The 16,138-nt window shown below is 41.9% G+C and overlaps 1 protein-coding gene across 2 annotated transcripts in view; it reads left to right on the top strand.

Moving 5' to 3' along the window:
* The window catches only part of BMERB1 (bMERB domain containing 1), a 99,213-nt gene extending 94,711 nt beyond the window's left edge, over positions 1-4,502 (top strand). For both annotated transcript variants that reach the window (XM_007058142.3, XM_043523227.1), the window contains exon 6: positions 3-4,502. In XM_007058142.3, the coding sequence (XP_007058204.1) occupies positions 3-115 (113 nt within the window). In that variant the 3' untranslated portion in view covers positions 116-4,502. The remainder of the gene's footprint in view (positions 1-2) is intronic.
* Positions 4,503-16,138: the final 11,636 nt, after the last annotated feature.

Below are 16,138 nucleotides of genomic sequence, written 5' to 3'. Positions count from 1 at the left end.
AGGTACCCCAGCAGAAAAGAAGGCAGAACCTCCTCCAAGCAAGCCCACCGTCGCCAAAGCAGGAATAGCTATTATTAAAGATTGTTGTGGGGCCACGCAATGCAACATCATGTAGCTCCAGTCTCTCTACCAAGTCTGTCTTTTTTTCAAATGCTTTCATTGGATAAAACTGTAGGGTGAAAGGATTTTAAAGCATCCTGATAGTCAAATCAAGAAATACTGTAAACATTACAGTAATGTACTGAATGTACCAATGGTGAATCCTTCACTTTTGCATGGATCACTCAATGCGCATGCTTAAAATAAAGGAATATATATAGCAGCTGTCCAATGACCAGAACAGATAGGTAAAAATAGCTGAAAAGACAAATACAAATCTGTGGCAAAAGTGAATTAGAAAAGTGTATATTTTACCAAATAATGTTTAAAATAGCAGTTTTAAAAATTCAGCACTTTGTAGGATTTGTTATACACCTTTTTCGCTTGGCAAATTTTATTCAAACACATGCCACGGTCTGAATATAAAAATGTCCTGTCTTGGCTATTTTTCAAAATGAAACCTTAGAGTAGCGATACTGTATATAGTGCAACCAATAGATGAAGCAAATTTAGTACTAACCGGTGTTGCATACAAAATATTTATTGAACTAGTACGACATTTGACTACTTTGCTGTTTAGTTTCATTTTCAGTTCTTCACAGGGAACAGATAACAACAAAGATCCTGCTCATTGGCTTGTATTTTATTATGGCATTTCAGTGACCCTGTGGTCAAATGTCCTTTGTCACTTTTAAATAACCCAATTCAAATAGAGATTACCTGTCCATTTGGATATTGGTTTCTGCTAAATTCTTTGCAGGCACAGCTATAGTTTTTGGTGTAAATTCAAACACTGCATCATTTATTGGCTTACAAGCCCTCCACCTTGCAGAGATGCAATAATACTGAGAGTGCAGTCAACTATTAAAACCACAACTAAATGCACTATGAGATTATGTATCACAGGCTAAATAGGTTGCTGTCCAGAAGGGGAGAAAAACATGAAGGCATCAGGATCATTTAAACTTATGAAGCAGGGTGCTGAAAAGGGCTATTACTCAGATTCTTAATGGCCATGGGAAACTTTAGCTGTCAAGTATTATAAAAAGACAATATGTCCCCAAATTCTGTCTTCAAGATTAAAAATAATAAACATAAAAGGTGAAGTTTTCGGTACTAAAAAGATAGCAGTACCTAAGAAAGTGGTTTTGAAACAAGGGAAAAACAATTAGGTCTGATACATCTGTGTTTCACATTTCAGTTGGTATGCAGATGAACACATATAAAATATAGTTGTCCCTTTACTAGCTGTCAGTAAGATGGTGCATTTGTGTGACTAGTATATCATATGTTTCGGTGAATGTTGTGATGGGTGTAAGTAGCTAAATGAAGATGTTCTGATGTGAAAATATTGTGCTTTAAAAAAAAGATGGTGGAACGTGCCTAAAGGAAAAAAAGTTTTTCAAGCTGAACAACCATTTCTTAATGCTGGATAAGCAGAACACTACATATAAACCCACAGGAAATAATAGTTACAGCAGGGGAAGCCAGTAAAAATATCAGCAAGTTATGTAACTAAAGGTAGATGTTAAACATTTCTGAAAGAGCTGAAGCAGTGACTAGTTCAGATTCAGGGGTGTAAACATTCAAATTAGTATATATCATTATATACTATATATGCCTGAGCTGTATTGGTCCAAGATGTAGCATTTGCATCTCTAAACCACCTGTTTCGCTGTCACAGACTTCTTTCAAGAACCATACTACAAAAAGAATAAAGAGCAGCAGAGGAGCAGGCATAAGAAACAAAGAACATATGTTACTGCAAAATGTTCCTTAGGGATCAGAAATAAGGGAGGAGAAAATATTCAAGTTTAAATATTAAAGCAGCACTTTAAATATTTTAATCAAAGTACTATATGGATGTGCATGTGTGCTGACATATAGCTTCACATTCACCTCTGGAGTGGTCAGAATTTGGTGTACCCAGATTTGTGTCAGGCTGGTTGCAGGGTCAGTATAAAATGTGCATCAAAGCAGGGAATTGTTTATAATCTGAATAAACTTTAAGGAAAATGCACAAGAAAAAAAATCAACCAGACTGTGGACAATCAAATAACCCCCCTGAAGTTTCTGATACCTTCTCATTGCTTTGGACCAGTCCCTTATTCTCTATCACGAGCAGTGTCTTAACAGAAATATTGGATGGCTGTATATTATTAACAGGGGTGAGGAAGGATGTAGGTAGTGTTAGGAGTGGGACTTCCTCAGGAAGTGTCAAATTTAAGGTCTGAAAGAGGAATTAGATATTTAATACATCTCTTTGTGTATACTGATGAATCAGGAAAGCTGGGTGTCCTGGATAATAGGCTAATCACAAGGCTGCAACTGATAGAGGGAGAGAGATGACTTGGAGATTGGGGCGGGGGGGGTGAGGGGGGTTAATAGGAGTATTTAGACTTTCTGGTAGATGACTGGCCTTGGTCAAGATAGGAGAGACTGCTGGGGATTCACATCTAGGAAGGTCAGATTCTCCTGAGGGATGGGGAGAAATCAGCAGGATTTTCCAGATGGGAGGTGGGCCTGGACAGCAAATTCAATTAAAAGAGAGTCCCAAAACAGACCTTTGTGTGATTGGGCATTCATGATTGGGGTACATCTCCACAGTACAGTGGCAGTAGAACACCTTATCACAATTAAATTAAAAAGAACAAGCACAGCGAAGAGAGCTAAGCATCTGTGAACATGGTTGTAATCAGGCATTTGTAATTGGTGTCTTGAGGGAACAGAACTAAAGTATCAGTAATTAAAGTGATCCTTTCATTTTCAGAATTTACAGATCAGATCAGGTGGAAGATCTGGTTTATCAGTGAAGTCTTAGTTTTATCTACTTTTTTATCACTTGGGTTGTGTAAGGCATAGAAGGTGAGTGACTTGTCCAGTGTTAATCGGTGGTTCATTTAGAAGTAGAATCAAGGATCCTGAGGGCCACAAGTCTTGCAATGAATTACTAGACTGTGCATAGTCAGATTTTCCACAGCCTAACTCTGCTCCCCCTGAAGTCAATGGAGATTTCACCTTTGGACTCCAATCCAAGCAGACTTGGTACTGGATGCTTCTGCAAATACCACCCATTTTCTTTGAAAACTGAACTCATACAGTATATATGTCAAGTGAGGGTTCATAGCCATTTAGCTTCTCAAAGTTAGTAAGAGTCATGTGGATAAAACCCATCACAGAATATCTTGGAAATGTACTTCTTTCCATGACTGTAGCTTTTTAAAAGATACTTAGCTGAAATTTTCAAAAGCGATTAATGATTTTAGATGCCTCAGTTTTGGGGGGGCCCCACTTGAGACATTTAACAGAGCCTGCTTGGTTGGTAATTTCTGAAAATCACACCACTTAAGTTGTGTCAAGTTGGGCATCCAAAATCACTAGTCACTTCTGAAAACCGTGGCCATTTACTACCATTTGTATCAAGTTAAATACCAATGCATCAGAAAATCATAAAAGTTCAAGAGAGAAAAGACATGTTAGAACATCAAGTCTATATGTCAAGGGAAAATTGCTCCCTACAGCTACACTAGGTTACATTTTGTGAAGGATTTCACAGTCCCCAAACCCCCCTGAAAATGATGAAACTCTACAGCAAAGTAGAGATAAATGTGTTTCCAAATAAACAAAGATGTAGTGTTATCTAAAACATTTGTTACTTTTCTTCAAGCTACCAAGAGCAATGAGTTGTGAACTAGAGTAGGATGTAATGTCTTGTGCACAGTCTCCTTCCAGAAAAGTTAGGTTAGCTTTGTGCAAAAAAAGAATAATTTTGTAAATTCATATAGTTTGTGAAAGAAATCTGAAGGGCTCTATTCCAATGAAAAAATGCACAATCTCCCACAGATTACACTCCATAGAAATAGAACTCAGTAAAAAGGAGCCACTTCCATGACTTTTCCCCTCAACTAATCACTGCAGAAGTATAATTTGCCATGTCCCAGAAAGATGCAGAAACCAAGAGACAATTCCCAGCCCTGTGTTTAACCTCAGTCATTTGCAAGGTGAGGTGGAGAAGGGGACAAGGGAGGTAAAGCCCTCGGTGTCCAGCGGTATCATGCCAAGATTTATTTTTTATATAGTATATGACATTTGCCTAACAGCAAATCATTGGCTCTTCCTGAATCAGAGATAAAAGCCCTCCCTGGCCAGGATGGTTTAACAGCAGCCAGGGGAAGAGGTAAAGTCCATCAGAGGCTGCAACAGTCTATACTGTCTACACTGGCTGGTGTTTTCACTAGGGAAGTACTTTACCAGTTTTACCTGCAGTCCAGTGCTGTGTGTTCTCAGGATCCAGCTATGTAGTGGTCCTAGAATGACATACCATGGTGGACCACAGATAACATATGGGGAAGGAGGGATGATGATGAGATCAAGCGGTATTGTTAAGAGGATCCTGCTGCCTCTACTATATTATTACCACCACTGTTTTTCCCGACTGTAGGAATCACAGCAAAATGGTATGTGCTAATGAATTAAGAGTTTAGGTTTATTTTACTTCCATGTTTGGAGTAATAGTGTTCCAGAGTTTGTAAGACATATCTAACAATAACTGATTTTATTATCAGATTAATTCAACTCATCTGAACTGAATTTATAGGAACAGGAGATCAGAAAGATGCAAATATAAAGAGAGAGAGAGATTTTTTTCCAAATTACAATGAACCAATTCAATCCAACTCCAGAGAAACTCCTCCTACACAACTCTCCTGGTAGGCTGGAAGTGACAATAATATATTAAACCAATATATATTGGATATGTACGACACACATTAAATAGATTACACCATCCAAATGCTTTCCTTGGCTAATCCTACTAGGAGAACAAGACATTGTTAACTAGTAGCTACTTGTAACTGACACAGTTAATCCTTTCATAGGTGTCACCCTTAACAGAAGGGTATTAAACTTTTACACATGAATACTTTTAGATCATCATCCAAACCCACCCAATTACATACTGAACATTAGTGTATGCAAAAGAGAAAAGTTATGGAATGGCTGTATCTTTTTGTGGTAAATGGAGCCCTATGTGTTTTATTTGGTTGGTGCTCATAAGTTTATATATGATTGTCAAGCTTTGTTCACACTTCATATTTTCCCAAATGGGCTTAAAAGCCTTTCTGCAATCAGTTAAATGGACACAGTCAGTGAGATGTTTCTTTCCTCTGATCTATTTTCCCAATATGTTATCTGGTTTGACCCTGAGCCATGCTGCTTGGAGCCAAATAAACACATAAATAAATTTAACATTGTTTTGAATTAATAAAGTGAAGAACAACTGGGTTATTTGATAGGTTGAATTGAGCTGAAAGGTGCTTTTTTCCCCTACGAACACATCTGTTTGTTTTGTACTAATTGCAGCTTTGTGTCCTGACTCTACAAGTGACCTGAGTGTGATCTTCAATGGGAGTTTCATGTGTAGAGCAGCTACAGAATTAGGCTTTAGGGAAGTGAGGCCCCATAGGCAATGGCTGTTTTTTAGCTACTCATTCTTTACTCTGTAGTGGGTAATGTGGAATCATAACTCTAGATCCAAACACTTTGAGATCTAGTGGAATTTAGATTAACCTCTGAAGTTCACAGATGGCTCTTTCCTGTATAGTTGGCCAAACCAAAACCCTGAATCAACAGCTCCTGAAATTTGAAGACGTTAGCTTCATAACCAGAATTCACTTCTGGGCCTCTTCTTTACAACAGACAGGGCTGAATCAAATCTCTGGATCTGAACACACCCAGATGTCAGGAAAATTTAGATCTGGATTCCAACTTTGTGGTTTAGACCCAACCCCAAAATTAGACTAACCAGAGAATGACTATTTATCACAGGTTAGAAATGTGTAACTTCTAAAAATGTTACAGACTTTGTTTAAGGGAAATATGGAGGTGAGTGTGTAAGTGTTGGGGTTTTTGATATCCAATTTATGTGTATTTCTAAGCAGGACTCTAGTGAGTCTTACATCAAAACATGAATCCACATTACTGCTACTTATTAAGTAACAAAAATGAACAAACTGGACAATCTGTAGTCATCACTTAAGGAATATTCAGAGAAGTGTGAACAAACCAATTGTTCTATGTAATGTTGTCCACCTACTGTAATGTATATGTCTCTCTCTATATCTACATTACAGCTGAATTTTTTCTTGGTGCTCCTGCCTATGAAATAAATATTTGTCTGTGCTTGCAAGTCAGCTCTAACCTTTATATGACAAGAATGTTGCTATAAAAACAATTATGAACACAACAAGCTCTAAGTCATCTGTGAACAGTTCCACATCTTTACCAACAACCAGCACATGCCTCGGGGTGATCAGTGATCATTTCCCATCTGTACATTGTGCACAAGCTGTCTTGTAGCTTACTTCTTTTGTCAGAAATCCCAGCTCTAACCAGCATTTGCACACAAGCAATTTTGTGGATTTAAGGAACTCTGCTCCCACAAAATCTAATCCTGGTTCAGGAGCCTTTAATTGAAGGGAGATTGATCACTACATGAAACCAGGTACTTCACCTCAGAGAATCACATCTTTTTGTTAGACATATAAGATCTTTTGTAGGTTTCTCTTCCCTGATTGAACGAGAATTAGGTTTGCAGTATGAATTAATGTTCATGATTGCAAATTAAAACTATGCTCTCCATAAATATTGTGCAATAATCACTTACTGCTCACTTAATATTTGCTATTTCCATGAGGTTTCCTGCCTGTTTGCTAGAATATTCATGGAAAGTGCGGGGCATGAACACAACATGGAATAATTTAAAAATCCAAATAAGTAGTCCCAGAATATCCTTTTTAGCAGCATTCACCCAGCTCTAGATTAACCTAGATCTGCCACAGCAGTGAAGTTGCTGAGCTTTCCCAGTAATCAGAACTCCAGCCTCTCAGACAGGGACTAAACATTCCAGCCCTCCTTTCATTCTCATTGAGCACTGCCACAATAAAACAATTTCTCAGTCTGGCCTCAGGATCGATTTGGAGAAGTAACTCTCAAATTAATTTAAAATATTTAAAATATTTTACTATGAAGAGGACAATTAGGAGGGTGTTAGTTGGGTGTCCTCTCGGAAACTAAGTTCAAAGTGCATTTGGTCTGAAGTGGAAATGAGATACAATGCTTTAACAGTCTGAAACAGACATTGCTGACACAGATGTATCACCAAGCTTGTCATGTCCAGCAGTTATTGTTCAAGTGTGGCTCAGAACTGCAAGGTAACGATAGAGGCATTTGGGGACACCTACACAGCAGCTACCTGCAGTGATGAGCTGCCAAAATCTTAACAACCGGTTCCCTATAAAAAGTTCTGATCTAAGGGATGTGCCCCAGTATGTATTTTTTGTACCAACAGGGTTATCATATATCTGTATTTTCCTCCCGGACGGCGATTTAAGAACCAAAAAGCCTGACCTGTCCGGGAAAATACGATGTATGTTAACCCTGCCTAAAGTTCTTTTTTAAAAAGATGGGCCTGAAATAGAAATGAGCTCCGTTTCACATGTGTGGGTCCCCGCCACTCCCTGGGGGTGTGCTAGGGTGACCAGATGTCCCGATTTTATTGGGACAGTCCCGCTTTTGGGGTCTTTTTCTTATATAGGCTCCTATTACCCCCGTCCTGATTTTTCACACTTGCTGTCTGGTTACCCTAGGATGTGCACATGTGTGGGTCCCAGCTGCCCCCTGCCCCCCTCATTGAAGCAGGTGTGCAGGGTTACTGCCCTAGGAACTGCAGGGCACCAGTGGACGTGGGGCCAGCTGCAGACAGGGGCGTGGGGCAGGGCTAGCTGGAGGCAAGGGGGTGTGGGGCTGGCTGTGGGCAGGGCAGGAGGTGGGGAGCTGGCTGGAGACAGGAGGGTGCAGGGTTGGCTGGAGGCAAGGGGGTGTGGGGCTGGCTGTGGGCAGGGCAGGGGGTGGGGAACTGGCTGGAGACAGGAGGGTGCGGGGTTGGCTGGAGGCAAGGGGGTGTGGGGCTGGCTAGAGACAGGGCAGGGGCTGACTGGAGGTAGGGGCTGGCTGCAGGCAGGGCAGGGGGGTGCAGGGCTGGCTGGAGACAGGGGCTGGCGGCAGGCAGGGCGGGGGTGCGGCAGGGGCTGGTGCGGGCAGGGCAGGGGGTGCAGCAGGGGGTGGCTGGAGACAGGGGCTGGCTGCGGGCAGGGTGGTGGGTACTCACGGGGAGAGCAGCAATACACAGCCCAGGCCCAGCAGAGCAGCTGGGGACCCACCAGGCAGCAGCAGGAGCCCCAGGGCCAGGGGTTGGGGGAGCAGCAGCAACAGGGCTCGTGTCCAGGGCCAGGCGGCAGCACACATGGCTCCTGCAGTGCAGCACCCCCGGTGGCCGGAAGAGGAATTACATCACTTCCCGGCTCAGCGCCCCCTGCAGGGAAGCGGGTTAACAACCGGTTTGCGCGAACCGGCTCCAGCTCACCACTGGCTACCTGTACTGGAGCAAACTTTCTAGAGTCTTTCTCTAACTTTGCTGTGACATGTACAGGTACCACTGAGGGCTAATATAAATCAGTCAGATAGGCTCATGGGATCATGAAACAGGGATCCTTACCAGAAGCCCCAAAAGTACTTTGACCACCCTGGAAAGCCTCAAAGAAACACACACACATTGGCTAGATTAGAACTGAAATTGGTGACACACAAAATCCCACTACTACAGTGAGCATGTTTTAACAGATATCTGTAAATTGCAGTTCATAATAAGTGGCCTCAATTGGCACTTTCATGGTGAATTATTTGACCACCCGATTGACTATTAAAGAGCACTTAATCTGTAATCTAACCAGTTTGCTGGTTGTATTGACTTTGTATAACATCTTCTCTTTAAAGGCGTGTCTACAATGAGGACAGCACTGGTAGTTTGTTGGCAGAGGTAGTTTTATAACTGTTGCCTAGCCAGGCATAGCTGTTTAGAAAATGGTAAAGCAACATGCTTCTGCCAGTCAAAAGCATAAAAATGGGTATTTCCCTTTCAATGGTCAGACAAATCATACTTAAAACAGATTATCCTAGGGGGAGAGTTTAAAACCATGTTTAAAATTAGTTTCATTAATGTAATCTTGCCACTAAAGTAGGCAGTGCGAGTGCCTTGAATTGCTTTGTGCCATTATTAATGACAGTTGTGTTCATTACCAGTACAGAACTACATAATCCCACCAGTTTTCCACCATTGGGCAAATCCTGGCCCCACCTCCCAGGCTGCCTAGCGGTCACCAGAACTAGTGCAACTCCTCTGCATGAGGGCCAGGATGGAGGGAACTTGGAAAATAGGGTCCCATATCCACGTGTGCTATGGAGCTGCGCTCACTCAGCAGAAGCTTCATCCACCCTACGCTGAAGGTTTGGTGTGTATTTGTTTTTTAAATGGGTACTTTTTAATGGCTAATTAATCTGTAACTATGTGGATGCATATGCCAACCCCTTCCTGATGTGGAGACGACTGCACTGTCCTGTGGCTGGACTGCTGCTCTGCCATCTCGGGGAAGAGAATGTTGTCAGCCCTTAGGGAACTCCCCTGCACAAGGCTCTGATCCAAACAGAAAGACCCAAATTCTGCTCTCAGCAGCTCAAGACTGGAGTAAACCCATTGAAGTCAATGGAATTCACCTGTAAAACTGGTGTGAGGGGAGAATTGGGCTCAAAGTGCCTATATGCAGCCTTGAAGACAACTCCAGGGAGACTCTGGTACTATCATTTCTATTACTTTCATGATTATTTCCTTTTCAGCTTTACTATTTGTGTTTGAGTTTCCTTGCTAGTGGGAGTTTTCTACAGGCACAATGCATTGGTTTGCTATACTTTGGTTTAGCTAGCTAAGTTAAGCCACAGAGATGCCTTTGATGCTAGATGCCTATATAGTTTACTATCCGTAGAAATGGAGGAAACATGGAGTTGGAGGTTGCACACTAGTTGAGTCTGTGAACCTTATTTCTGCATAATTTTAACTCATTTCCTTCAAAGGGTGATTCACTTAAAAAGGAAAAAAAGAAATGTTTTTCTAGCTAAAAAGGAAACGTATATTATGTATTATGGATAGAAGATCCCAGACACCTAAAGTAGATGGCAAAAGTGGGTGACCTACATAATGCACATGCATACTCCCCCTGCGTCTTTCCTGCTGCCATTTCGACCCCATTTCCTTTACCACCTAGATTTCTATCTGATTTATTTACTCCTGCCTCTTTCCTTCTCTGTTCACTTCTTCCCCTTATCTCATCATCTGGAGTTGGGTCATGTGCCATCTGTCCAAGGTCCACCTGCTTACCATCTGCTTTGATGCAATTTATCCATTGCTTCCTCAGGGTTTCTTTTCTACCACCCTCTGCTGTTACAGATGAATGAAGAGAACCTGGTGAAAATAATGTATGTGTCCAAACCTGTGAAGTCATGCTTCCTGGATTTTGTCAGCCACAACATGAACTTTAACTTCCATCCTAATACCTTAATTTAGAAATCTGTCTCTTTGTGTAACTCCTTTTATAGAGCAAAGACATCTTATCTCAAACACCTGCTGACATTGAACCTGCAGTCTCTTTACCACCTATGCTTTTGCACCATTGTTCTACACAGTTGGGCTTTCCGTTTCAGTGGCATATGCTTGTCAGACAACACTCGAGATGTTATTCCACACTCTTCCAGCACTTCCCAGTTTGGACTATATCTCACATTTAAGCTCACCGTCTTCTGTAACCCAACCACCCAGGTTCTTAAACTGGTCAGCCTGGTTTAGCTGTACTCCATTAACCTCTATATATCCAATTTCCTTGTGGCACCTTTACTGACACACTCAGTCTTAGTCATGCTCATTTCATCCCCGGCCTATTTAGCTGGTCATAGCACTGGTTTACTATTTCCTCTAGGACTTCTTTTGAGGAAGCCGTTATTGTGAGATGTGTGGCAAAACCTAATTAAATAATTGCTGTCTTGTGGGGGAGGGTTCATTTTAGGGCTTTGGCTTCCTAGGTGATTGCTGCTTTAGCTAATTGCGGAGCAGCTTGCGAAACCTCAAGACAGCAGAGAGATGATGGTAGCTAATCCCAAATTCATTGTGAGTTAAAGACCTCATTCTACCTCCACTGATGACAAAACATTATGTATTCTTTTCTCTCTTTTTGCAGAAAACAGATCTCCTGACTGGATTCCTTTTTTGTATGCCATTTTAGTCCAAAAAGGCTGATTTGAAATTTCTATGCCTATAGCATAGCATATGCTAATACTCTTTGAGAGCTATATGAACAGTCTGAAATGCCTCTGACTTCTAACCCCTGTGATTCTGAACAAGGGACTAGTTCAATGTGACATCATCAAAACAGATGACATATGCACCAAATGGCCACAAGAATACTGTGTGCAGATCTGGAAGCCTCATATCAAAAAATATATTTTTGAATTGGAAAAGGTACAGAGAAGGGCAACTAAAATGATTAAGGGTATGGAACAGTTTACCTCTGGAGGAGAGATTAAAAAGACTGGGGGAATTTGATAGAGGTCTATAAAATCTTGACTGGTGTGGAGAAAGTGAAAAAGGAAATGTTATTTACTCCTTCACATAACACAAAAACTAGGGATCACGCAATGAAATTAATAGGCAGCAGGTTTAAAACAAAAAAAAAAAGGAAGTACTTCTTCACACAACGCACAGTCAACCTGTGGAACTCTTTGCCAGGGGATGTTGTGAAGGCCAAAACCATAACTATGTATATCTTCTTGCCAATAAAGAATTGTTCCCAAGAGCACATTTTCTAATGGTTTTGCCTAGTTGTATGATTTCCAAGTGATGGATCTTCAAAAGCCTAAGACCTCACTTTCATAAAGTTTTTTTCTGATATTTAGCTTAATATTCCCTCTCACCTTAATTTTTACTACCCCTAATAAAACTGCCACATACCACACTGAAAACTTCTCTGTTCTTATTTGTAGATTTTTGTCCTTCCTTTAGTTATCTTAGCCCATGATTAGGGCTAAGCAAATACTTAACTTTTTGGTTTGGTGGCCATACTGATTTCTCCCCTTTCCCCCCGAGAAAAACCAAACACCCCATTCAGTTTCAAACTGAAACAGAGTTTTTTTGCTTTTCTTGATTAAATTAAAAATTGGGAAAAATTGTTTTGGGTTGAATTAAATGTTTTGCTAAACCTGAAATTGAGGGTGTTTTGTTTTGTTTTGTTGTATTACGTTTTCAGGTGTTTTTATCTTTTAAAAATTTTGTAAACAAATCTGGCTAAATTTCTAAACAAAACATAATTTGAAACAAAGTTGAAATGTTTCATTCTGAAAATTTTAAAAACAAACCATTTCTTCTTTTTAAATTTTTCTTCATTATTTTATTTGGCCAACATTATTTGCCCTGAAACTGCATTTTTTAGCAAACTTAGTATTCAAATGTACAATTTCACCCACCTCTACCCACAATACTGAAATAGATTTCTTTAATATTTACTCATTAGTCAATCTGACTAGCTTCCTGGGTTATTTTGTTGCTCTTCTCTGAATCCCTTCAGTTTATTAACAGGTACATATTATCTCTATTTCACAGATAAGGAACTAGATACAGATATATTAAGCCACTTACCCAAAGCCTATAGCAGTCAAATAGCACAATAGAAGTCTTTAACAGTGAGAAATATTGCACAAGTCTTGTGATTTCTAGTCCTAATGCTTAATTCTTGAAGTCCAGTATCCTAATCCTCACTTGGAGATCCTGGCCTAACTCACTCCTGGTCCTCTGTTTGAGGTGAATATAAATTAAAGGTTCCTGTTAGTGCACTGCTACCACACTGGACTACCACCAACATAAAATGACCTCTATGAAACACAATTGGTACAGCATATCTCCTACGTCAAACTCTTACAGCTTACCACTACTTTTAGCCAAGCCTACGAAATGGCTCAAGGAAGGCGAAGTGCACCAGCAAGTTCCATTCTTTGCTCAAAGGGTAGAATCAAAGCTCTTCAAGAGACACAATGCAGCGTCCTAACATTATAACCTTAACATTCTTTTAGTGGCAATGAACAAACCACATCAAGAAAAGGGAAGGAAAAACTTTTTTGCCTGGAACTGCAATGGGTGCTTCTGACCCCAATGGGGAGCATCTGGCACTGGCAGCCCTTAAACTGACCAGTCATAAGACAGATGCTGCTCTCACAAACCACCCATGCCAGTGGGTGATCCTGCAGAGAGGTGGCCTGAGTGGCTCGTCCAATAAATCAAAGTGTGCAACATTACTATAATACAATAGCATTTATAGTAAAGGAAACTGGCAATACATACACTTGGCACTATAGATACAGGTAAGAATCAGTCAAGAGCCACCCAAGTTCTAAAGCATTTCTCTCTACTGTACTTATACATCCGTATCACATTAACAACTGTGGTACACATGAAAAACCAACCATAAAATGATGAAAATGCATCCTCAATCTTTCTGCCAGGTACTCTCAGCAGCAAAAGAGCCAGGTTCCATTTTGTAAGGGTTCCCTCTGAGGAGTTAAATACTGGCTCAGGCCCCCACCCTGAAACCTGGGAAACTATATATACACACCACCCTAGCCTAGGCACCCTTTATGGGCAATACTCCCCCATTCACAAGCACTGCGTCCAGGGGTTTAAAACGAAGAGAATGTATTGGGGGCAGGGGCGTGTGTGGGGACAACAGAATAAACTTGGGAAAGCTGACAATTAACAGTGTCTATTAGATAAGACTCCGCTGCCCAGGGTGTCCTAACAACAGTCCCAACCTCAATCCCCCTCTTGCAGTGGTGGGAGGCTAATGCATTCTGGACACTTCCCTCCTCCCCAGCTCCCCACTCACAGTTCGCTGTCCAGGGCTACAGAAGTCCAAGGATTCTGGCAGGTCCAAGGATTTGGCAGCTGACTGGGATGCTCCAGAGGCTCCACCACCTAACCCGACTGAAGCGATGTCAGCTTTGATTGCTGGGTAGGGAGGCCTGCAGCGGAGTCCCTCAGGTAGGCTGCTGCTCTCCGCAGATTCAGTCCAAGTCACCTCAGTGTTGTCACTGGTCTGAGTGCCGCCTCAGCTCAGCCCAGCCGCTTGCCTCAAATTCACCTCAGCTCAGCCCAGCCCGTTGCCTCAAATCTGTTTCAGCTCAGCCCATCGCCTCAGATCCACCTCAGCTCAGTCTGCTACCTCCAAGCTATCCACTGTCTTGAAGCTACCTCTGTGCCAAGCCTTTAGCAAGGGATCAGAGGTAGAAAGGATTAGTAAAAAAGTCCTTGCCACCAAAAAGGCACTCTCCCAGCACAAGGCAGGAGCCCCTTTTCCTATTTCCCGCTCTCTCCTGGTAACCCTGTCCAGGATCTTACCCAACTATACCTGCCTGCAGTGGTGGCCAGGGAGACCCCTCACACCAGGGACCTTTGGTGTAGTTCTCTTGTCCTGTCATTTCCACAGTTGACAATAGCATTTATTGCCCCTCAAACTCAAACACTTAACTGTCCGTTAATCAAAATTCTCCCAACTGTCCCATAAGGCCTACCCCATGCAGTCATTTCCCCATGCCAACCAACAGATGCGCCCTCCCCTCTGGAGCCTCGGTCCACATGGAGTTCTCAAGCAGCTCTAGGCAGCTCTTCTCCCTATTCACCAACAGGTGTCAATAGTGACCTCTCTACTGTCTAGGACAGGAGTGGCCAACCTGAGCCTGAGAAGGAGCCAGAATTTACCAATGTACATTGCCAAAGAGCCACAATAATACGTCAGCAGCCCCCCATCCGCTCTCCAGCCCCCAGCACCTCCTGCCTGCCGACAGCCCCCAACAATCAGCACCTAGTCCCGCCTGCCCCCACCCACTGCAATCAGCTGTTTCACGTGTGCAGGAAGCTGGGGGGCGGGGCGGAGGAAAGAGGGCATGGCAGGCTCAGGGGAAGGGGCAGAGTCTTGGGAGAAGGGGTGGAGTGGGGGCAAGGCTTGGGACAGAGCATGGGGTTGAGCAGTGAGCAACTCCCAGCACATTGGAAAGTTAGCATCTATAACTCCAGCCCCAGAAACAGTGCCTAGGTAAGGAGCCACATATTAACCTCTGAAGAGCCGCATTCGGCTGTGGAGCCACAGGTTGGCCACCCCTAATCTAGGGCTTCAGGACACAGGGCTCACAGAGCATTAAACGATGCTCCAGTATTTGTCTAGGAATAATTAAAAGATTACTATGAGAAAATATTAAGCTCAGGAATGACTGTGTGCAAATTTGTCCGTGTTTTAGGCAACAAGTCAAGTGCACTGTGCTATGTATTCATAAAATAGTGACCCCGTGGTATGTTGGAAACTTTTTGATATGTGCAAATGACATTATCAAGTCAATCTGAGTCCAATTTTGAATAAAGTCACATGAATAAGGGGGTGAAGCCTGAACTCTGGTTGTAAGGAGAGTTTTTCAAGAGCATAAAGGGGAGTTAAGCACCTAGTTTGCCTTTAAGAAAAAAAAAAAATCTCCCCCACACCTCCTCTCAGGAAGGACCTTTATAATCTAAGGGAAGAGTTGCTGGCAAGCACACAAAAAAAAACACACACACAAAACCCACACAGGACTGTGCAAAGTATATTACAAATTCCACTACATATTCCATGATTTAGGTTAAAATTTGTCTTATGAATGTAGCTCTGAGTCTAACTTCAGGAGATAAGAAATCATTTGACCAGACCATGAGCATCCAGTGTACAGGATTATCACCTACAGACTGATTATCAATAAAGTGGCAGTGACACCACCACATATAATTAAAAATGCATCCAAATCTTTTTTATGTGTTGCCATGGAGTATCCAAAATTATGTTTTGGTTAGTGGTGAGGGCAATATTTGGCCAGGCAAAGTGAGGTCTAACCCTCAACTTGATGGTATTTCTCTGCTTATCTATAATGTAATAACTTTTGAACACCATATCCAATCAATTCCAAAATGTCAAGGAATGTTCTAGGCATCAGTGGACACAACCCTATTATTTTTTGTGCAACTCTGAACACCAGAAGCACCCAAATCAGAGGAATATTATGGCTCCCTGACTTTCTGATGCTTCCAGAA

The sequence above is a fragment of the Chelonia mydas genome, chromosome 10 (genome assembly GCF_015237465.2).
Source record: "Chelonia mydas isolate rCheMyd1 chromosome 10, rCheMyd1.pri.v2, whole genome shotgun sequence".
Lineage (NCBI taxonomy): Eukaryota > Metazoa > Chordata > Testudines > Cheloniidae > Chelonia > Chelonia mydas.
Note: the sequence above shows the minus strand (reverse complement) of the source record. Positions and strands in the feature narration are given on the sequence as shown.